The following is a 25,050-nucleotide window of genomic DNA, read 5'->3' on the forward strand; positions in this document are numbered from 1 at the left end:
CATAGTAAAGTAAAAAATATAACGCGCTTAAACATAAAGCTTTCCCTTTAGTTTCTATTGCAATATCAGAAAAAGAAACAGACATAAAACATATCGGTACATTATATTCTGGACTATAAAACAAGGGTGCATCTCCATGCCTTTAAGTAAGGCCATCTACTACATAACAAATCATTTAGTCAAGTTTTAAATATTGACTAGGGTAAATAAAAAAAGACACGTCAAATTGCAATCCTTAACTCTTTGTTGTGATATATTTTCGATTGACATTCCAGGAAAGTCTAAGGCCGGTGACTGAAATCTAATTACAATCACTGCAAATGAAGTCCCATGTTTGTCCAAGTGAAACGAACACCATGCATCCGACAGAAAAAAAAGAGAAACCTCAAGACTTCATGGTGCAGATGGGCACTACGATGACCAGTATCACAGTGCAGGCGGCCGCAGCAATCAACGCGCCAATTTTACACGCCTTGGCTCTGCGAAACTCCGCCTCCTTGCGCTTGAGCAGCGAATCATAGCCTGGCGTGTAGATGTCCTCCATCCAGTACTCCAGATTGTTGGGGTTGAGCGACTCCTGGACCTGCAAGGGAACAGAAAAAAGTGAGAGGTCCTGCGAAGAAAGGCGTCTGTGCGGAGCGGACCAGGATTGTGCTGTGAAATGAAGGCCGTGGAAGATGAATGGACCCCTCGTCCAGTCGCCTTGCTAACTGCAGACAGATTACTGAAGCAACACATTCCGTCGAGATGGAATTTTTCATCAAATTGCCATTTTAATTGAATACATGGTGAGCCAGTGAGGGGGAAATGAGAAAGAGGAAAGCGTGATACGGCAATCGGTTCAGGATGAGAGAGAGAGATGTTCAGGTATGACAGTAGGGAAGATGGAAACAGTCAGGCAAAAATAGCCAGAGCAGCTGAAGGGGACAAAAAAACATTTTCTGAAGAAAACACGGATGGGGATTGTCTGTGCAGAAGTCACCATCAGGATGCTTGGGTGTTTTGGGCGGCTCCCAGCATGTTGCTATACGGTTGCTTAGTGGTTCTGATTAGTTTTTGCTGTGTTATGTAGTTGCTCTTGTAAGTTGCTATCACCAAAGAACAACAGACCATTACATAGAACGAATGTCAGAACAGATGACAGACAGAACGAATGATAGAACGGACAAATAAATGATAGAAAGAGTATTGCTCTTTAGATTGACAGAATGATGGAACCAATGACTGATAAAATAAACAGATGATAGATCAGAAGAAACAATAGATAGTACGAATGATCAACTGATAGATAGAATGAATGATGAATGGATAGAATGACAGAATCATAGAAAGAACTACAGAACGAGAGACAGAATGTTTAAATGATAGATAGAATGGCATAATCATAAACAGAACAACAGAACAAGAGGAATGACAGAATCATAAATAGAATGACTGAAGGAACACTCTAAAAAATAAAGGTTCCAAAAGGGTGTTTTTTGCAGTGATGCTGTCATGATTCTGCCCTCTTGTCCTTGATTTTTCTCTAGTCTTGAGGCAGGATCATGACAGACACGTGTTTTGTGTGCAAGCACATGGCCTTGTCTTTGGGTCATGTGCTTGTGTTGTCTCGTTCCCTTGCCCCGCCCCCTTGTTATCCTCGTTTTGTCATTATTGCTTTACCTGTGTCACCTGTTATGTTATCATTAGTCTCCCTATTTCAATCCCCTTGTGTTCGCTGTCTGGTGTGGTTCATTGTTGCACATTGTCTAACCTGTGGATTGTATTGCTGTTGTGTGATAACCAGAGTGAAGAGTCTTTTTGCTTTACTGTGTGTTTTCAGTCTAGTCAGAGTCTTGTTAAGTGTTCGTCTTTTCCCTAGTCGCTGTTTTCCCCCGTGTGGGTTTTGTTTTCCCTTTTTGTCAGTAATAAACCTTGTGTGTAGTGCATCCTGTCTGCGCTTGAGTTCATCCCCGCATCCTCTTTTTTTAATTAATAGACATTGTGTGTAGTGAGCAGACAGGATGTCCTCCCAACTCCAGAGACAATCAGAGTTCCGGGAACAATGCTGGTTGTCGTCCCCCACCGACAAGAGGGTCGACCTTCCATTCTCGTCCCAGAGTGAGTGGATCCTGAGGGAGTATGCCCGACTCTGGGAGAGTTTCTCCCAGGAGGAGCCGCAGGTTTCCTCCTCGAGGTCCCCACCTTCTGCGAAGCTGCCTGTGATCGCAGAGGGTCGTGTCTTAGCTGTGGCAACACTGGGTGATCAGGCTCATCCCTCTTCGAATCCCGAGGCATCTTCCTCACCTATCAGTCTCTGCAGGAAACGTGGGAGACGGATCTCGTGGGAGTCTGCCTCGGAGTCCTCAGCAACGGAGTCAACCCTGCCTGAGACTGTCCTTCCACTACCAGTCACGGCTCCTGCTGAACCTCCCCAACCAATCACAGATCCGGCTATTGCCTCTGCTCCGCGGCCGAGGAGGAAGAGGGGTGCTCTCTGTCCTCCGTCCCCATCTCCCCCTGAGTCCGCGATGGCTCCCCAACCCGCCACTGTAACCGAGAGCGTTGTTCCTGAGCCTGCCGCTGTAAGCACGGTTCCAGAGGTTGCTGAAGGGAAGGCTGTTCCGAAGACTACAGGAGAGACTGTTGTTCCTGAAACTACTGCAGTGAGGGAGGTTTCCGAACCAGTAAAACCGAGAGAGCAGTATCTGAGTCTGCAGTTGTGAGAGCTGAGGAGAGAGCCGCGGCCGATTCTGCTGCTAAAGCAGTCTTACAGTCTGTTTCAGCTCGTCAGGAGATGCCTGTCGTCATTGCTGCCAAGACCCTGTCGGAATATTTGTCACGCCTTGTCAAAATCCTTGAGGTTCCTGTCAGACCTGTCTTGTCCCCAGACCCTGTCCCTAAAGCCGCAGAGAGCGCTGACCCCAAGCCGGCCGCCGAGAGTGCTGCAGAGAGCGCTGACCCCAAGCCGGCCGCAGAGAGTGCTGCAGAGAGCGTTGACCCCAAGCCGGTTGCAGAGAGCGCTGACCCAGAGTCAGCTTCTATCGACGCCGCTACAGAGGCAGAGATGCCGAGTGTCGATTCGGTGTGGGGAAGCATCGACTCTGGGTCTGCTTCTGTGAGCCCAGCACCTTTTTCCGCTCCACAGTTGCCTGCTGTACCCCGTCACAGTACAACCCCGGACTGTTTCTCCCAAGCTCCCTTCCCACTCTACGCCATCCAGACCTGCCCGGACCCCTCGTCATCAGCCATCATCCCGTCAACCTAAGACCTCCGCTCCACCCATCCACCATGGACTTCTCCCCACGAACTTTGTTATCCCGCCTCCTCCCCTTCCTTGTTTGTTATTTCTGATATGTCACCCGAACCCTGTCGTTGTGTATTCTTGTTTACCTTTATTGTTATTTGTCATGTTTTGTTGGTTTGTGTCTGTGTCACAGTCAGTCATGTCCCGCATTTGATGTCCCCTTGAGGAGCGTCTGGAAGCCGCTCCTTAAGGGAGGGGTTCTGTCATGATTCTGCCCTCTTGTCCTTGATTTTTCTCTAGTCTTGAGGCAGGATCATGACAGACACGTGTTTTGTGTTCAAGCAGATGGCCTTGTCTTTGGGTCATGTGCTTGTGTTGTCTCGTTCCCTTGCCCCGCCCCCTTGTTATCCTCGTTTTGTCATTATTGCTTTACCTGTGTCACCTGTTATGTTTTCATTAGTCTCCCTATTTCAATCCCCTTGTGTTCGCTGTCTGGTGTGGTTCATTGTTGCACATTGTCTAACCTGTGGATTGTATTGCTGTCGTGTGATAACCAGAGTGAAGAGTCTTTTTGCTTTACTGTGTGTTTTCAGTCTAGTCAGAGTCTTGTTAAGTGTTCGTCTTTTCCCTAGTCGCTGTTTTCCCCCGTGTGGATTGTTTTACCTTTTTGTCAGTAATAAACCTTGTGTGTAGTGCATCCTGTCTGCGGTTGAGTTCATCCCCGCATCCTCGTGACAGATGCTGTAAAAGAACCATTTTTGGTTCCCCACACCTTCCTTCATAAAATAACTATTTTGAAGAACATTTAAAAATCTAAAGAACCTTTTTCGACTATAAAGAACCTTTTCTTCACTTGAAAGGTTCCATGGATGCTCAAGGTTCTTCATAGAACCACTGATGGCAATAAAGAACCTTTATTTTTAAGAGAGAATGAACAAACTAACAATGAAACAACAGAGAGAACAAATGGATGATAAATAGAACAAACAATAGATAGCTAGATAGATAGATAGATAGATGATAGATTTCAGTACAACAGATATCAGCAACACTTTCAAGTGAACAGCTTGCTTTATCAGGAACTTCAGGAGAAATCTATGTGCTCCACAGGAGAGGGTCAGCTCACTGATTCACAGAAATGTTTACGCTTTGTGTCCCTACACAGAGGCTATGGGACTCTAGCTTATAATTAGAACAATTTTAATGTCAATCTAGCAGAGTCAAAGCTAACGAGCCAGAAGTCACTCAAAATATCCAATGTAAATGACAGAGTACTCTGAAAGATTACTGCAGGCCTACGATTAAAGTACAGGTAAATATACATTCATTTTAGCGATCAACAGACACATTACCAGTGATGTTTTCGTTTTGTTTTTCAGCAACAGCATGTTTTCAGCAGTAGCACTACCTCACCTCTGACTCAAATAATAATTTAGCTGTCCAAAATTGCCCATCCAAAATGTTAAAAATAAACAAATAAATAAATACCTGTAATATTAATGTTGTTTAATGATTTGTTTAATAAACAAACAAACAAATAAATAAATGAAAGACAAATTTAAACTGGGACTAAATGATTTGTCTAAGCATTATGTCATTATAAGATGTCCACCTAATGGTCCATTTATTGTCAAGAGCACATTCTGCCTCTGTGCTATCTGCCATTCAGCCATCTAAACAGATTTGGAGAAATTTGTTTTGAAGTGAAAAGCTGCTTGTTTGTAAGAGACAAATCCATCACAAAGACCACTGCTTCCAGCTAAAATTTGATTCGTCTATCCATAATGCTGCTTTCTCCAGTAAAAAAAAAAAATAACCAAGCAAAACAGTCCAAAACAGTTCATAAATAAATATGAAGGAAGCATTATTATGGATTTTGGACTCATATTTTGGCCAAAAGCAACAGATTGATGTTAAAAACATCTTGATGGATTTGTTTGTTATAAACATGCTGCTTATTGTTCAAAAGACATTAATTAACTGATGGTCTGGAGTGGTGTGGATTACTTGTGGATTATTGGTTTGGATTATATGTGGAATACTTGTGTTTTTATCAGATGTTTGGAGTCTTATTCTGATGGCACCCATTCACTGCAGAGCATCCATTGCTGAGCAAGTGATGTATTGTTACATTTCTCCAAATCTTTTTTGATGAAGAAACCAACTCATCTACATCTTGGATGGCCATCTTAATAAAATTTTCATTTTGGGTGTACTGGTCCTTTAATTTACCACAGCTAGAAAAAAAATTAGCAAGACTTATTCAAACAAAATTACGTTATAAAGATCACCATTAAAGCTTTAATTTAATATTAATCATTTATTACACTATCATTGCCTACTTTCTTACAATACGATCAGTTATATAGACTAATTAAACCATAACAGAGCTGGCTTGTAAAGTTCCAGGGAATATTATTTTGCAAATAATACATATTTAGAGATTAATCTTCAACAGCACCACACTCTCCTGTAAGAAACCTGAGATTAATTATAAATCTCCCGCTCTGTAATTGCTATGGCAACAGAACTTTTACTAAGTCATCTAATGGGCCGTTCACACAGGACGTTTTCTTGTGTTCAGTCTGCACTGTTTTTTAATTGACTTGTACTTGTGAACACACACTTTTACACTTTTTTTCATACTGTGTCAGTCTTTTTTGTAGTGTCAGGCTTCCCACACAGCTCAGAAGTCAATCAAACAGAACACAAAAAAGAGCTATGGGATTGAGTACTTAAAAATAAATAAATAAAGACTTGTAATATTACTTTTTTTTAATTGTATTTTTTTATTTTAATATTGATATTATTAAATAAACAAATAAACAAATAAATACATAAATAATATTAGTATTAAATGCATTAATTAATTTGTTCATTTACATTTGCATATACAATAAATAATAAATAATTAAATAAATAACTAATATTAATGTAATTTATTATTTTACATTTTATTTTAACAGTATTAAATATATTAATCACACAAATAAATAATGTTAATATTAAAGGTATTTAATTATTTAAGCCTTTCCCATTTGCATGTGCAAAAAAAAAAAAAAAAAAAAAATAGTAAAAATAATTAAAGTAATGTTATTTATTAATTTACATTTTATTTTAATACTAATATTAATACATTTATTAAATACCTAAATAAATTATAGTAATACTATATATATTGATTTAATTAAGATATCGATTTATTAAAAATTTTAATGCTAGTGTTTTTAATGCTTGCAACAATATCCAATATGTGGCAGGCATCTGCAAAATAAATAAATAAATAATTATTAATAGAATTTTATGCAAATACAAATATTGTACAATTGCATCCTTGCTGCACAAATCTAAAAAAAACTCTTTGCTTTGTCAGCCTCATCTTGTTGTTCAAGTTTTGGAAGCGCTGTGCTGGGTCACTAAGAATCACTGGTACGCGGCATTGCTCAAGCTGCGTTCTGTCTTTTTGACATTTTCTGTCTTTTTTCTGCTCCTCTCATGCTATGGTTGGGTAAGCAGGCCTTCAGAAAACCTACAGCCCTTGCAAATGGGCAAAATGAAAGATGCTCCCCTGCTTCGAGCCACATTTCCACGCAGTGGGGTGAACATGTAACAGATTTGATGCAAAGATGTAGGGCACATTTTAAAGTTGCACCAGCCACCGAAGAGGTCAGCGATTTCTTTTTCTGTTCCATCTTTTTTACTTTGTTCAGTACAACAACAGCTAGTTTTTTAAAAACCATCACTTGCTTTTGTCAATTCAAAACCATAGGGAGGGAGTCAATAAAATACGGCAGAGATTATGCTACTGAATGAAAGAAGCTTGCTGAGTGCTGTCTCCTACACTAAAGCCTTTTTATTGTGAGCCGTCCTCTATCAATAGCACGCGATTATGTCTGGAGATAGCGAAGACAGATAAACATTGTCTGATAAAGAAAACTGTAAGCCTTCATCTAAAACAAGCGCGCAACAGATGGTTTTATAGCCAGCGTGAATACAAAAAGACCCTTTTTATACATGCTCCCGGTCTTTGTAATCTTTTATCAAAACATAAAGTATCAAATTCTCTCATGCATTTTCAATTTTCAACAACTTGTTCTTGATACCAAGTAAAACACCAACTTTTCATCTTTATATTCATCATATATAACATCATTTCTGTGAATCCTTTGTTCATGTCAACAGATTGGTTCAGAAAACAATTTGATTCTTTTACATTTCATCACGGTGTACATGCCTCTCTCATGCTCACTAAAACACTCCTATAATGTTATATTGTTTGTTTTATTAATGAGAATGCTTATTGTAACTGCTTATGCCACAGTTCATTTTGTTGCAGCAGTAGGCTACTAATGAATCATAACTTATTTGCATTTACATTAAACAATACTAAAATCATATGCCTAAAAAGGTTAATAAAATAAAATAAATTTGTAAAAAGCTGTAAATGATACTCAGTTAAATGAGTCAGTGAGTTGACTATAAACAAATTGATCAGTCTTGTGTCTGAATGAATCTTTCAGAAAACAATTATTTTTTTTTTTTTTTTTTTTGTGATTCATATTACAAAAACCCACAAAAATTTTCCAGTAAAGCCATATGTACACTGAAATTGAAAACATGACTCAAGGTGCAGAAAGGATGGGTCTTTTTAATAATAAAATAAAACAAAATGAACAAAAACTGCCCCAAGGGGGAAAAACAGGCAGGCAGGCCAGGAACAAGGGAGAGCAGCAGGTACATACCAAACATACAAGTACTTCTTACATATAACAACAGATCAGCACAGGACTGCAGGCACAAGGAGAATAAATAGGGAGACAAACGAGGAGGGTAATGAGGGAGACACAGGTGGAGCAACTGAAACAATGATGAAATAACAAGAAGGGTGGGGTCAGACAATGAGACAGGAGAGCACATGGCACCAAAAAACACACAACTAGCCATGTACTCACACAAAACATAGTGTCCTCTGGTAGTCAACTAGGGCACACCATCAGAATACTGTGACACATTCTTAATTAAATTAACTTTCCGACTGATTAAACCCAATTTTGAACAAATTATTTAATCTTAGGGTTAATGCATAAATCTGTCAGTAAAAAATTCATTGATTCTTTTCAATCTGATCTCACGGCAATTTGTATGTAATTTATGAGGTTGCTAATTTGTACGAATTCATACGATCTCACTTGTATCTTCGTACAAATTCATTAGATTTTTGCTAAATCGTATGTATTTTACGAGTTGTACAGTTTTTTTGGATTTGTACGATTGGTATGAATTTGTACGAATAACTAAACCTACCCGTCACTGGGGTCTAGGCAAATCTTACAAAATCGTGTAAGGATGTGTAAAGTGAGGTCTTAAGAACTTAAGAACACATTTAGGTTTTACTCACACTAGGCGTTTTGAACCGCACCCAAGTGCGTTTGACCCCCAAAGCCCGGTTCATTTGACTAGTGTGAGCACTAGAGCGCAGAACAGATACTATTTTGTAGGCTCAACTGTCATCATTACGACCGCAAACATATTCTATTATTTCTACTACACTACACTTTTCAATAAATTTAATTCAATCAAGTATATCTAGGTTTATAATGGCTCTGGTTCTTACCTATTTACCTTAGCTGTCTCCGTAATAATTTTCTGATACATACAAGTGAAACTCAATGCACGGCATAAATTATAAATGAATTATTATTAATTATTCGGCAGAATATTAGCGAAAGTGGTTTTCTCCATTATCTCATTCATAAGGTAAGCGTGCTCTGGCCTGGATAGTTTAGTGCAAGTGTGAGTGCAGGCTTAATTTGATTTATATGTTATAAATAATTTAATCTCTATTATTCACTTATATGATAAATATAATAAAAACATTTTTGTCACAAACAAATTTCCATATTAAACGAGTTAATGACTCAAGAACCTCTGACTAATTAAATCCAATTAATGAACAACTGAATCATTCTATCGATTAAATGAAATACTTAGTTCAGTTTAGTTTTTTTTTTTTATTTTTTTTTGGAAAATGCAATCAAATCCTGGTCTGAATTTTTTCATTTTTTCCCCCTTGAACATCCAGTTTCACTCAGAAATTTGTCAGATTTCAGAAACAAATTTGGTTGCAAACCCTATTTTATAATGTTTTAAGACTGAACACAATAGATAAAAAGAAGGAGTGTTTTAACCTTCTCTTGCTCCTCATGAGAAATCAAGGTCAGTGAAACATTTTCCTTTCCATGCAACAAAATGGCAAAACTGTACTAATTAAAACTTAAAAATTACATGCTTTTCAAAATATCTCAAAATCATCCACATAAGCAAATGAACTAATTTCCATATTAAATGTTTCTCAGTTAAATGAGTCACTGAGTCATTGACTCAAGAACCTCTTAGATTGATTCAATCCAAAACTATAAACAAATCATTCAAACTGGATCAACTGACACACTGAAATAATTAATTAAAATCAAAACGCAATCATATTGCATACTACATTTATTCTCATCAAACATGCAGTTTCACTCAGAAATACTTCCGATTCCAGAGGCAAATTGGGTGGCGAACAGCATTTCATGTTGGCATTGAAACGAAGCCAAGGACCCGAAGTAATTGCACTGAGTCAATGACTGTCAACAATGAGGGATTTTAATAAGGATCATTAATATTTCACAGCACACAAGGTCACCTACTGCACTGACGACCTTCAGCCACACTGCCGGCATGTTGCAGAGAAGCACTGATTGAAAGAAAATCGAAGCCGTCATTCCCATGAGCCTCAGCTTTTGAAGCTAATCCCACACACAGCAAAGCCTCAAAGAACAGAGAAAATCGACAAGATTGGCAAGGTTGCAATCACAGCCAGGTGAGCTCTCACCTGCAGGTCCAGAGCGCTGAGCTTGTTCTTGTCTCCTGAGTTGCGTTTGTACTCTTCGATGGTCCAGGAGGGCTGGGAGCGCTTGCCGTCGGCGAGGCCGGTCAGCCGCAGGTCTGTGTAGAGAGGGCTGCCCTTCACATGAGACTTGACGGCGGGAGGGAAGTGGTGTGGGCTGAACACCTGTTCCACCAGGTAGGAGTCCTTGGGCGGCTTTGAGGAGCGGTGGGCCTGGTGGGCGTCATACTGACGATCTGTCTGTAGGGGAGAAACGGGAGGAAAGGTTACCGAGGAGGAAGCTTCGTATCTCTTCTGCTGATCTGAGGAGAACTTTAGATGCATTTAAAGACTGATGATACTGAAGACAAAACAAAAAGGAGGGTTTTAACTCTTTGTCACACCACGTGACCAAATTAAGCATTTCCAAACAATCCTCCGTAATGCAAACGTAGCAAAAAAGCAGGAGAATCTACACTAATCAAAACTACTTTTATCCACATTTATGTCCAGCAACACTATTAATTTTTAACAAACCCCAAACCTTAAAGGGATACTTCACCCAAAAATGAAAATTCTGTCATTAATTACTCATCCTCATGTTCCGTAAGACCTCCGTTCATCTTTGGAACACAAATAAAGATAGTTTTTATGCATTCTGAGAGTTCTCTGACCCTCTGAAAGACAGCAATGTAAATAACACGATCAACATGATCAAGCTTCGTAAAATTACGGTTGAACCACTGGTATCACATGGATTATTTTACTAATCTCCTTGCTACGTTTCTGGACCTTTATCGTGGTAATTACATTGCTGTCTATGGGAGGGTCAGAGAGCTTGCAGAAAGCATCAAAAATATCTTAATTTTTGTTCTGATAATGAACAGAGATCTTACGGGTTTAGAATGACATGAGGGTGAGTAATTAATGACAGAATTTTCCTTTAAAGGGATAGTTCACCCCTTAAAGGGATAGTTAAAAGAAGAATTTGTTGTTGTTGTTGTTTGTCAATTTGTTCTAAACCTGTATGAATGTTTTTCTTCTTCTAAGCATAAATAAGTTGATGGTTCCCATTGATTTCCATAGTATTTTTTTCTTCATACTATGGAAGTCAATAGGGACCATCAACTGTTTGGTTAACCATATTTTTTAAAATATCTTTTTTTTTTTCAGCAGGAGAAAGAAACTCATACAGGTTTGGAAAAACTTGTGGCTGAGTAAATGATGACAGAATTTTCATTTTTGGTAAACTATATCTTTAAGTATTAAACTCGGATACAGTGGGTACGGAAAGTATTCAGACCCCCTTAAATTTTTCACTTATTTTAGCCATTTGCTAAAATCATTTAAGTTCTTTTTTTTCTCATTAATGTACACACAGTACCCCATATTGACAGAAAAACACAGAATTGTTGACATTTTTGCACATTAAGTATTCAGACCCTTTGCTCAGTATTTAGTAGAAGCACCCTTTTGATCTAATACAGCCATGAGTCTTTTTGGGAAAGATGCAACAAGTTTTTCACACCTGGATTTGGGGATCCTCTGCCATTCCTCCTTGCAGATCCTTTCCACTTCTGTCAGGTTGGATGGTAAACGTTGGTGGACAGCCATTTTCAGGTCTCTCTTCAGAGACGCTCAATTGGGTTTAAGTCAGGGCTCTGGCTGGGCCAGTCAAGAACAGTCACGCAGTTGTTGTGAAGCCACTCCTTCGTTATTTTAGCTGTGTGCTTAGGGTCATTGTCTTGTTGGAAGGTGAACCTTCGGCCCAGTCTGAGGTCCTGAGCACTCCGACTGCATCTCTGGAGCTCAGCCACAGTGATCTTTGGGTTCTTCTTTACCTCTCTCACCAAGGCTCTTCTCCCCCGATAGCTCAGTTTGGCCAGACGGCCAGCTCTAGGAAGGGTTCTGGTCGTCCCAAACGTTTTCCATTTAAGGATTATGGAGGCCACTGTGCTCTTAGGAACCTTAAGTGCAGCAGAATTTTTTTTGTAACCATGGCCAGATCTGTACCTTGCCACAATTCTGTCTCTGAGCTCTTCAGGCAGTTCCTTTGACCTCATGATTCTCATTTGCTCTGACATGCACTGTGAGCTGTAAGGTCTTATATAGACAGGTGTGTGGCTTTCCTTATCAAGTCCAATCAGTATAATCAAACACAGCTGGACTCAAATGAAGGTGTAGAACCATCTCAAGGATGATCAGAAGAAATGGACAGCACCTGAGTTAAATATATGAGTGTCACAGCAAAGGGTCTGAATACTTAGGACCATGTGATATTTCAGTTTTTCTTTTTAAATAAATCTGCAAAAATGTCAACAATTCTGTGTTTTTCTGTCAATATGGGGTGCTGTGTGTACATTAATGAGGGGAAAAAATGAACTTAAATGATTTTAGCAAATGGCTGCAATATAACAAAGAGTGAAAAATTTTAGGGGGTCTGAATACTTTCCGTAGCCACTGTACATACGATATTGGTTAGGTTATTTTTTTATTTTTTTTATTTTTTTTTAAATACTGTACAATTGTGAAATATTATCACTTAAATTAAAATTTTCTATCTGAATACATTTTAAAATGTAATTTATTTCTGTAAAGCAATGATTTTTTTTGAGAATAATTGTTATTTTTTTCTTTGTTGGTTTGTTTTTTTTAGAATCATTCTAATATGCTGATTTGCTGCTCAAGAAACATTTATTATCAATGTTGAAACCAGTTGTGATACTTCATATTTTTGTGGAAACCCCTTTAATCAGGATACTTTGATGAACAGAAAGTTTAAAAGAACAGCATTTATTTGTAACATGAGGAACCTTTTGTTTAAAGTCTTTACTGTCACATTTGATCAATTCAGTGCATCCTTACTGAATAAAAGTAATCATCTCTTTTTCAAAAAAAAAAAAAAAAAAAAAAAAAATACCCTTACTGGCCCCAAACTTTACAAAAGTAGTTTAATTGCAAAAGTTTGTGTTACCAACATGAATTAAACCTTGAGTCATAAACAATTCCACAACCATAAACCATAAAATAGCATATAGCACTTCTCAACTGGATACTTTTCACCAGAGTTAAAAAAAAAAACACTTCGAAGAAGACTAAAATCATAGAGACTTATGAGTGGCACCGAAAGCAGTGCAACATGTTAACAACTTATTTGAACTCCTGTAGCAACCGCTTATCAGTGCCCTCCCAGCTAACAGGGAACATCTGACAAGGTTACAAATTAATGTTCACAGAATGTTAGTTAAAAATTTTCTGGTCTTTAATGCTCTCAAGACATTGGCACAAAAACAAAGGAACGAAAAGGAGAAAGGAGAACACCTCCTTTCCTTCAGCAATGCAGAGTTATTTGACTCTTAGGACAAAAACGAGCAGCTGAACACCAGGGGAACACCAGGGGCCGATACAAACACACCGCATCAGCTATAAGTCTCAGCAAAAAGCATGCTGGCGCTGCATTAGTCTAACTAGTAACAATATATAGATATACAGCGCAAGCAGAAATGTGTGTTTGTCTTAGTCCTTAGACTATTATAAAGAATAATATCTGAGTCAGGAGCTTATTTCTGTCCGGAGGGACACCGGAGTGCTGCAGCTTATACAACCTGAAAGATTTGATTATCATGAACTGGGTCATTCTACAAAACAAGCGCCGTTAGTGTGTAAAAAATAACTTTAATAATGAGCAGCAGCTTGTACTATGTTTATATATTTTTCTAAACAAAATATAGCAACTTTGTGTTTTTTTTATATTTTAGATTTTTCATAAGGATATTATTATTAGCTTGTTTCCATTTGTCATATTAGAAATAAGCCCAGTATAAAACAGAAATGCCGTTATGATCAGATTTCCCTTTCTAAAATAACTAATTATCCCATAAATTGGTCAGAAAACACTATAATGACACCGCCATCCTTTCAAGAAGTCATTGTCAACCTGCACCATGATCTTATAATTAAAAAGTGAATATTTGTTGAACTATCAGCATTACATTAAGGAGCTAAAATGAATATATTTACAAAATATGTTTTACAAATGCAATGCTAATTTGCATTCATAAAGTTTATATTATTGCAAACACAGATCTTATTCACCAAATTTAGCAATTCACAAACTCCCAATATGCTGTACAATTTGAAAATGCAAATTGTAAAATTTGCTTTTACAAAATAGGACTCAAAATAAGACAAATGCAAAGTACCATTCATAAATACAAAAGTATGGTTGCACATTTCTGAACGTTTCATGTCTAAAAGTTTTTTGAATCTACAGTGGCATTTGTCATGTGGATTTGTGACTATTTTGAGACTCTCTTTTCAAAAACCAGTTTACACTTTTCTTTAACTTTTGTTCTCTTCAATCAAGGTGTAAGTTTAAAGTCTAGCCAGTCAGGACATTTTGTGTTCACCATACTGCATATGCATCAATATAATTTACATCAGGTCCCAGACTCCACAATGGACATGCCCAAAAATGCCCTTAGAACAAGCACTGAAATATACAATTACCTGCAGGTGATTTTGTGCCAAAATCCCACAGGTTTTGCATGGAAAAGATAAGGGAAATGTTTTCTCTTCCATCAGGACAGACTGTGGCCTATTTTCTGGCTGCTACCCACCAGTTATTAACTATATTATCTAAATCATTTCAGTATAATTGCAGTATTCGTGTTCTGCAATGTCATTTTTGTCTCTCTGTCTCCGTACAGTTTGTATCTCTTGTACAAAAACCCACCCACGTTTTTCTTGTTCTCTCTCTCTCTCGGCTAAAATTTAAGGTAAGGTGTTGTTCTGTCTGGCCTGAGCTAAGGTGAAAATTAAAAAAAGCCACAGGAGTGATAGCCGAAGAGTGTAATGTTGATTCACCTCCTGTTTTCCAGCAGGGAAAAACTAATCAAACAGCCACAGATGCAAATGAGGGAAGGCCAACTGAGAGAAGGAAAAATATTGTCTATCTGATATTTATATGTGGTATAGGTTATTCCTCACCAGAAAGCAGCAGTAGTGATATAATATGTGCTGCAGGTCAGACTCAATGTCAAACAGACGACTGTGACTCACTCAAGACTCAAATTTCATCATCTAACCACAAGCATTCTGTATTTATTTCTTCATACTGTAAAATAACCAACACATTACAAGTTATACATCCATGTATTGTGTCATTGCAGTAAATTAACACTCTTTATTGCTTTTCTAAATTCATTAAGTGTAATCTCACTGAGCCACAATATCATTAATGTTGTTGCTAAGCAAAAATCATTATTACAAGTGCTTATAATTAGTAGTGGTTCGAAACAACGTGAACTTTGAAGCACTGGCACATAGCTGTTTATGCAAAGGCAATATGTGCTGCTGATTTTAATTCAAGATGAATCTGAAGTACTACAATTACTAAAACTGATGAAAAAAAAATATAGGTAGTTTATATAAAAATATAAAGATGTGGGGAAAAAGAGCATATAATTTTTATATTATATATTATATTGTTATATATGTGTTACTAAAATTAATTACATTAAAAGTACTATATTTAAAATAAATATAAAGCTAAAATAAATAAATAAATAAATCACCAAAAAGCCATAAACATAAATGTGCATAAAATTACTAAAACTAAAATTAAAATGAAAACTAAAACTATAAAATCAAAAGATAATTCAATTTAATATTAATAAATAAAAAATAAGTTGATGTAAAAGTACTAAAACTGGAAAAAATTAATTAAAACTAAGTTTTTAAAAACAAAGTACTAAACATAAGCTTACAAACATTTTATACAAAATTACTAAAACTAAACTAAGCTAAAAAAAAAAAAAACAATTAAGCAAAAAAATAAAAAACAAAATCTAATTAAAAAAATACTATTAGTATAAAACTAATTTTAAAATATACTGAAAAATTAAAGTTAAATAGAAATTTTAAAAAATTAAATACTAAACATGACAAAATCACATAAAGCTACTAAATGTAAACTATATAATACTACAATAGTATATATACTATTATAATACTATAATAGTATACAGATAATACCAAAATACACTATGCTTAACCAATCAGAACACCTTATCAAAACCAACCAATTATCAAAATATTGGCAATCAACCACAACAACCTGTTGTGCCTGTGAGATTAGCACAGGAAACACCTTCACATTTGCAAATATTTAGTCCTTAATTTTGTCATCTAAATCCATCAGCCTATTCAGGGCACCTCTCTTCAGTAAAGTGAAAAGTGAAAGTCGTGACATTTGTCAAGTATGGTGACCCATACTCGAAATTGGTGCTCTGCATTTAACCCATCCAAGTGCACACACACAGCGGTGAGAAGTGAACACACACCAGGAGCAGTGGGCAGCTATATATCCAGCGCCCGGGGAGCAACTGGGGGTTCAGTGCCTTGCTCAAGGGCACTTCAGCCATGGGTATTGAGGGTAGAAGAGAGCGCTGTTCATTCACTCCCTCCCATCTACAACTCCTGCCAGCTCCGAGACTCGAACCTGCGACCTTCTGGTTACAAGTCCAAATCTCTAACCATTAGGCCACAGCTGCCCCACAGTACATACTTTGTCCAACAGTTTGAAGTTGAATGGGCACACAGTCTTAATTAAAACCTCATTGAAGATAGCCTTCAAATGAAGCGACTAAAAGCACTGCTTGTTTATACTCCGCCAGCCAAATATTTAAAATGTGCTTTTAGCTTGACCATACTGACATGAGCTTATTGCTTGGCTATCTGGCACTTTTGTTTGGGCTTAAAAAAAAAAAAAAAAAGGTTTGCATTGCCCTTTGTCAAGGGCACTTTGTGAGAAGGAACGGATGTCGTGCTAAGTGCCTGTCTGGAAATGACAGTTCTCTCGTATCTTCTGGCTTCACTGGCTGCGCTTTTGCATAAAGAAGTTGTGCTAAAAGGCTCGAGTACTTCAACTTCGTGTGAATTAGAGGCATAATGAAACAAACAGAAAGAAAATCAAAGAGAGGGAAAGAATGCATACAGTAAGACTCACATTAACCCAGAAAAACATTCAGAATCAGAAGAGCTTTATTACCAAGTATGTTTACACACACAAGGAATTTGACTTGACGACAGGAGCTTCCAGTGCAGCAGAAAGTACAGACATAGTGCAGGCATACATAGGAATAACAAAGCAGGGATGGAATATAACATTAATATAAGAAAAAACAGAATCAAATAATGTACTATATACAGAATAGAAGTATAGGAAAAAAAATAGTTGTAAGTGTGCAGATATGTTATTACAAAGTGTACAAATTTTGGATTCTGTGTATAAATATGTCAGTTGTGATGGATGATGTATAATTATGAAAGTTAAATATAGAATTTAGCCTGCGTGAAAAAAAACAACAACAAAAAAAAAAAAAACTGTTCTTGTGTTTTGCTTGTTTTTTTTGTTGGTGATTTGTATGTAGGGCCAGGGGGAGAAGGAGTTAGTTGGGAGAGTGGGTTGGGTGTGTGTGGTGGGTGGTGATTTTCTTAGCCCTTTTCCTCACTCTGGAGATGTGAAGATCTTGGAGGCTGGGCAGAGGGGCACTGATAATCCTCTCAGCAGTCCTGGCTGTCAATTGTAGTCTCTTGATGTCTGATTTTGTAGCTGAACCAAACAGAGAGTTATGGATGAACACCTGAAAGACTTGATGGACGAGTAGAACTGTTTCAGCAGCTCCTGTGGCAGAGCCCACAAAACACAACTGCTTCCAGTTTTCAGGAAAATAAACATAAAAATGGCTTCTTTATGGTCAACTAAACTCAAACTACACACCTCACCTTTAAATTAGGGTGAACTCAAAAGGTACAGATTGGTGAAAAGCACAAGGCTGTTGTGTGCTCTCATTAATGTGAATGAGGTTTGATTAGCCACCAGTTCCCTGTGCGACCATTCACTAAAATTAACTACAGCTTGGATCGTCCCAGAGCGCAGAAACTTTTGGCACTCGCAACTACCCCAAAAAAGATCAGAAGGGACGATACAGGAACTGGCAGGCGTCTAACCAGGGCAATCAGCCAAGAAGACGAGAGCGAGAGGCAGAGGAGGAAAACTGAGAAAACATGAAAATATTCCTAAAGACTAGAGGAGGGGAAACAGGCATCGCACAGTCTGAAGAGAAGAGAAGAGAAGAGAAGAGAAGAGAAGAGAAGAGAAGAGAAGAGAAGAGAAGAGAAGAGAAGAGAAGAGAAGAGAAGAGAAGAGAAGAGAAGAGAATGATGAAAATGAGAAGAATAGAATAGAATAGAATAGAATAGAATAGAATAGAATAGAATAGAATAGAATAGAATAGAAAAGAAAAGAATAGAATACAATGAAAAGAAGAAACAGAAAGGAATGGAACAGAATACATTCCAAAAGGAATAAAAAAGAACATAGCGCAAAATTATATAGTAGAATTTAATAGATCAAAATAGAACATATCAGAAAATAATTTGAAGACTATAAATAAGAAATAAAAAACAACAGAAAACATCAGAAGAGAATAATGAAAATGAGAATAGAATAGAATAGAATAGAATAGAATAGAATAGAATAGAATAGAATTGAATAGAATAGAAACCAAAAGAAGAAACAGAATGGAACAGAACAGAATAAATTCCAAAATGGAATAAATAAAATAACAGAAAAATTACACTGTAGAATAGAAGAGAATAGAATAGATCAAAATAGAAAAAATCAGACAAGAATATAAAGGCATTATAAATAAGAATAAGAAAACACATAATATAACAAGAGAATAAGGAGAATAAATGAGAATAGAACAGAACAGAACAGAACAGAACAGAACAGAACAGAAAAGAACAGAACAGAATAGAATAGAATAGAATAGAATAGAATAGAAGTATAGGAGAGGAGAATGTCATAGAACAGAGCAAAATAGACTTTACAAAATGGAACAAATAAACAACAAACCATAACATAAAATAATAACACGGAACAAACAAATAAAAAAGAACAAAATAGAACCATATTAGAACAGAATAAAAAGCACAAATCAGAACAGGATAGAACCTTACCATGACATAACATAACATTAAATATCAGAGGAAATAAATAAAACAGAACAAAATAGAACCATAATATAACATCACTGATCACTCATCGCTGATAACCCTGTAAAAGCATGGTCTTGTTCCTGTTTTCCTCCTGCATGTAATCAGGAATGGGAACCCAAACTCCATTACCCACAGAGAGTCAACTGTATCCAGCTTTCCTACTAAAGACTTAGGTCATGATCTTCTTTCACTTTACTTTTTGTGGCATCCTATGCAAATGTCATCAGAAATAAATCACCAGAAACTGATTTCCTGCTTTTCTGACACCATGAGTCCTTCTATTTTCTTAAAGCAGTGTACAAAGAAACACATTCATCTGCCTTGCAGTATTCATGGAATCCTTGAGCTTGTTTACATAGCCTTTTCAATGCTGCAGAGCACTGAAGCTTCAGCTCATAGATGTGTCAACATATTAACTCGAGCTCTGGTAAATACTTTACAGGACCAATTTGCCATGAAATCCCTGTTCCTCTGGGGGGATTGAATTTTAAATTATTTGTCTGATTCTCTGTTATGCCCTGCACTCAGTCTGTGCCCCTGTCTGGGCTAAAGTACAGCTAGATATAGGGTAGAATAGAATAATTGTGTGATAATTGCACCAAAAAAAGACCATGGCTCTATTATTGGAGATATGATATTAAAGCTAGATTGCTTCCAAAACAACATGCCTGCTTGTATTTTGGGAAGTGATGGAGGGTAATTGTGCATAACCACCTAGGGGTGTCAACCATTGCAAAACCACGCAAGGGTGTAGGAGAAATCTGACAACCTTCTCAGCCTTGCACATGAACTTCAAGCAGGTGACGTAACATTCTCCTAGTAGTTGCAACTGGTTTGCTTAAAACCAGGTAAGTGGGCACTAGCATAAATATGTTTAACCCTTACCGATAGTGTGTTTGTTTATTCCATTGATTCTCAGTGCTGGATTTTTGTCTTTGCACAGCAACCAAGCTCTTGAAACATAATGACTATTGCCTAAAAATGTTATGCCCCAGTATTCAATGAATGGAACATAATGGTAGATTTGCTAAAATGTGTCCCACAGCAGTTTATATGACAGACTAAATCCAAAAGGATGCAATGTTGGGGACCAAATCTTGATTTTACCATTATAAACTGATCTACATCTCACTAACAAGTTCATTTTAAGGCACTGTACACTATCAATGCTTTTTCAAAGCACCTTCTTCAGAATATCAATTTGCTTTCAAAAGGTACATGTAATGTAGTATCAGTTCTGAGCTCAACACGGCATACGTCATTACAATCAATTCATTGACAAAGTAAGATTACTGTCAAGTTTTGATTTATACCGATGACTCTTGTGATCTTAATTGTCAGTTTTGCCAAACGGTCGTTAATAAGAGATGCACCACTCTAGTGATTCAGTCAGTGTGATAGCAATGCAATGCAGAACCTGGGGTACAACTCTCATAAAAATAAATTCAACATGCAGTAAGGGAAAAAAAAGTGCAGTATACAGGTTTGTTACCTCTCTGGGTTTCCTATGTCGGTCCTTGCCTTCATTATGCCGGTCTCTTTCTTTCCCTTCTTCCCCTGTGTGCCCGGAGTAAGAAACAGTCCTCCAGTCTCGAGGTGAGTTGGTGATGCTGGCCACTTTGGATTCAGTGGCGCTGTTCTCCTCATTTAGCGACCTGGATGACCTGCGTGTAAACATGCTCTTCTTAAACGCTTTCACCCTCAGGCTTTCACTTCCATCAGCCTCCGAGCAGCACCATTCTGGACTTTTTTCCACCTTCATGTTGTGTCCAGTGGTGTGACACTGGAAAACGTGAGGTGAGAGGTTCGCGTCGGTCTTAATCTGTTCCACTTGGCCATTATCACTTGATTTCCCATTAGCATCTGGTTCTTGAATCTTCTCATCCAGTCTAGTAAGCTTTGAGAGGACCTGAGAGATCTCCCCTCGTACCCCTGAAAGAGACTCAAGCTTCTTCTCAATCTCGCCAATCCTGAGTACCAGTTTGCAGACGTTCTCTTTGAGCTCATCATCCGAGTTCTCCAGTGACTGGAAGAGGCGGTCGAGCTTGATCCCGGTTTTACCCAGCTTGACAGTGTTGCGATCAGGTGAGCTGTCCCCATCTGATTTCGTCACCTGAGACAGTGAGCCGTTGCTGTTGTAGCACGATGACTGCACAACTCCAAGAGAGCCGCAAACGCTCATGTCATCCAGAAAGCGAAAGATGTCACTGATATCATCGCTGACAATCTCAGAGTCTTCATCTGAGTGTTTGAAGGGGGGCCTCTCTCCATATTTGTTGGGACCGGAGTAATCTTTCGCTTTCCTACTTTCAGGTTGTTCCGTCTGGGTCCCAACACTCATGCCATTGTCCACGTTGCTCGACTGAAATGATGGACAGTTGACACTCTTTTCCTTGTACCTTTTCCCAACCTCTCTTTTCTCAACACTGGGTCCGCAAGCCACAGAAGACATCTCTTTTGTCTTGGTTCCATTGGACTTCTTGGGGAATCCTGAGGGAGAGCCAGTGGGCTTGTCCTTTGCACACTGAAAGTGCTGATCGTTTTCCATGGTGCTGATATTATGACGGTGATTGTCCTTTACCACTTTGCCATTTAAAAAGGACCTCTCTAAGTCAGGACCTTCTTCGGTATTGAGACTCAAGCTCTTGACAGGCCAGGCTGGCTGTTTTCTATGCTTGCTCGAAGTCCTCCTGTTGCTCACGCACTCAGAGACCGTTGTAGGTCCAAAGTAAGTGGACGCTTGCAAGTCATCCAGGCTCTCATGCTTCACCCGTGATTTGTTTTGAATGGGTGAGCTGACAGGTTCAAAGTAAGGGTTGCTGTATGGCAGCTCGAAACTGTGATTGAAGAAAGTGGGAGGCTTGCTCAGCTCCCTCCTGTGGTGGTACTCGCCACGAGCTTTGGGATTCGCTTTGCACTCCGTAGTGATCACGTGGGGTGAAAAGGCAACAAGGTTGTGGAAATCCTCTTTGAAGATATTCCGCTTTTGCACGCACGAGTGCACGGTGAAAGGCTCTTCGCTGGACACAAAAACATCCTTGATCCCTGGGTTGGCGTGCAGAGATTCCTGGTCCGTTGTTGACTCGCTGTCGATGTCCATGGGGAAGTAAGTGCTCTGCATCTCGCATGGAGGAGGACTAATGCTGGGGTACTGTGGCAGATGCTGTAGTTTATCCAGCGATGCTGCCCTACATTTCAGATCCTTGGTGACTCCCAAGAGGAAGTTGGGTTCTGAGGTTGGTATAAACTGCTGGCAGTTATTGCAGTCAGATTTTGGGCAGGGTGATTTCCGAGTGATGTGATGACCCCTGGTGTCCATGAGGTTGTACCCCCTGTCGTTATTGTTGAATTTATACACATCTGTGTCAGATCGACAGGACTCAAAGGATTGATTCTTGTGAAACTTGGGTCTCCGACCCATTGGCAGCTTGTCTTTGGCCATACCTCCATTCATCTGGATGAGATTAAACATAGTGACAATGTCCGCCGCCACCATGAGCTTCTTGGACTGTTGGTCCTCCACCGAGCACCTCATCTTGTCTTTGAATAAGGTTGCGGGGAAAGCTGGATCCAAGCATGCTGTGTAGAACAGCAGACTCCTCAGCTTAGCCAAATGGACCAAGTCAAACCTGGCACACAGGGACTTGCAAAGGTCTTGGTATGAAACGGTACTATACTTAGTATCCAATTCCTCCAAAATCCTCACAAGAAAGAGGGAATACTCTGGCATGGCATCCATTGCTGTTATGATTCTTGATTTTGTGAGGAAAAGACAGCCTGCAGGGGACAGATGAATGATTAGTGACTGAATAAATGTGAGCCATCTGCCAAACTACCATAAAAATCATATCAAGATGCAGGACCATAACCATCATAGACATACTCAGAATATTGATTGAGCAGTATTGGGGTTTCAATGACTTTTACAATGGTCTCCAAAGTCTGAGACTATAGAATTCAAAACTTTTAGGATTTTTTCTCTTTGCTGCTCAAATCATGCTGGATAACATACAGTAGATCTTGTACAGTCTATGCCAGCTCAAGTTCATAATGTCATTAAAACAATTCTGAGAAATTCTAAAATTATGCACATTTACTTACTGAAATAATACTAATTATAGTGCTTGTGATTAAAAAGCATTATAATTTGGGAGAATTTGATGAGAAATATTTGAGTTCATATTCAGATCTACAGACTTTGGTACCATTAACAAATATGAGCACAGTTTCAGATATTGTAGATCTCTTCTGAGATCTAAACAAGATGACTAAAAAAATATGTCAAGAGAACATTTTCAAATGTTAAAGCAAAAGTCTCCATTGACCTCATTGCTGTCGAGGAGAAACAATATGAAATAAATCACATTTGAAATTTTTCTTACCTATTGATTTGTACCCCACTGTGCATTTAGTCCCTCCGATCTTGAATATAAAAGAAAGGACAGATTATTATTTGCAATGAAAATCGTATATAAAAATGCTATAACTACTGAATTAAAATGCACTGATGCATGTAAAGAAAAAAATGTTTTGCAACCGCGGTTCAGTTGCATAATATGACTGTAAATCAAGTTGAACCGCAAGTATGCATGTATTAAAATCCTGTCTCCAAGCCTCAGAGAAAGAAGAAAAAAAAAACCGTTGGGGAAAAACGGCAGTATAAATGAGCACATTCACAATCACGAGAAAAGGGGATTTATCATCCCATAACAATGTGAAAATACAAAATTTAAGATCCGTACTAAAGAACAGAAAAAGAACCCACACCTATTCAGCGGTCCCATCTGCTGTCCTCTGGATCGACAGAGGGAAAGAAAAAAAACTGGACAGCGATGTTTTAACTCAGAAGTGCATTATAAATCCACAGACATTTTTTTGCAGTTGCACGGCACAGCATCAGCATCAAAAATCCCCGCGTCCACCTGACCACTGGGAATGCTATGGAATGGCATCTCTTCATCTGTATCCCATCCGGATCGCAGGGGGAGCTTGGTGAGGGAGCTGCTCTCTCTCCATCTGATGGAGCTCGGAGAGCTCAACTCGTCTTTGTTTCCACCTAGAATGACGTAATTTCACTTTAAGATCATCGCGAGCGTGTGGAGACAGGTTGAGGAATGGACAAACGGGAATTAAAACGCATTATGCATTTAATACAAACGCGCTGTGTGACGCATGCGGGATACTCAACCATGCGGGAATCGCAGATCGCAAACACTGCATTAGTAGGCTATATCGCTACTCCTCTGGCTCTGACCTCTTCATGTTTAGTTGAAAACACGTTTAAATAGAAAAGAAGACCAATGCAAAATGATGAGGTTGATAACGAATCCCCGGAGCCTCTTGTTGCCAGATAAAATCAGGGAGAACGGAGGAGCGGGCAAGTTGTCAGTTCATTTAAACACACTATGTGGGGTAGGTTGTCACAATGGAAATTTGCCATTGAATAGCTTTTAAAAAATTATATTAAATAATTAATAAATAAATGTGAGAACAGAGATACACTGGCTATTAAACGTCGTTAAAAATATATAAAACAGTAACAAATAGGTCAAGAATAAATTATTGTAGGCACATATCAACATTTAGATTAACCTTTAAACATTAAACATCTATTTAACATTGTTAAAAATGTATAAAATAGGTGAAGAATAAATTATTGTGTGTGTGTGTGTGTGTGTGTGTGTGTGTGTGTGTGTGTGTGTGTGTGTGTGTGTGTGTGTATATATATATATATATATATATATATATATATATATATATATATATATATATATCAACATTTAGTTTAACCTTTAAACATTAAACATCTATTAAACATTGTTAAAAATGTATAAAACAGTAACAAATAGGTCAAGAATAAATTATAGTACACAATAATTACAGTAGC

The 25,050-nt window shown here is 38.1% G+C and overlaps 1 protein-coding gene across 1 annotated transcript; it reads right to left on the reverse strand.

Annotated features, from left to right (window-relative positions):
• Window positions 1-262: 262 nt before the first annotated feature.
• minar1 (membrane integral NOTCH2 associated receptor 1) lies at window positions 263-24,540 on the reverse strand. Its single transcript, XM_042727306.1, has 5 exons — window positions 23,931-24,540; window positions 23,546-23,585; window positions 20,656-22,940; window positions 10,104-10,358; window positions 263-583 (listed from the first exon to the last, which is right to left on the reverse strand). The coding sequence occupies exons 3-5, from the start codon at window positions 22,900-22,902 to the stop codon at window positions 386-388; spliced, it is 2,700 nt and encodes an 899-aa protein (XP_042583240.1). The 5' UTR covers window positions 22,903-22,940; window positions 23,546-23,585; window positions 23,931-24,540; the 3' UTR covers window positions 263-385.
• Window positions 24,541-25,050: the final 510 nt, after the last annotated feature.

The sequence above is a fragment of the Cyprinus carpio genome, chromosome B7 (genome assembly GCF_018340385.1).
Source record: "Cyprinus carpio isolate SPL01 chromosome B7, ASM1834038v1, whole genome shotgun sequence".
NCBI lineage: Eukaryota > Metazoa > Chordata > Actinopteri > Cypriniformes > Cyprinidae > Cyprinus > Cyprinus carpio.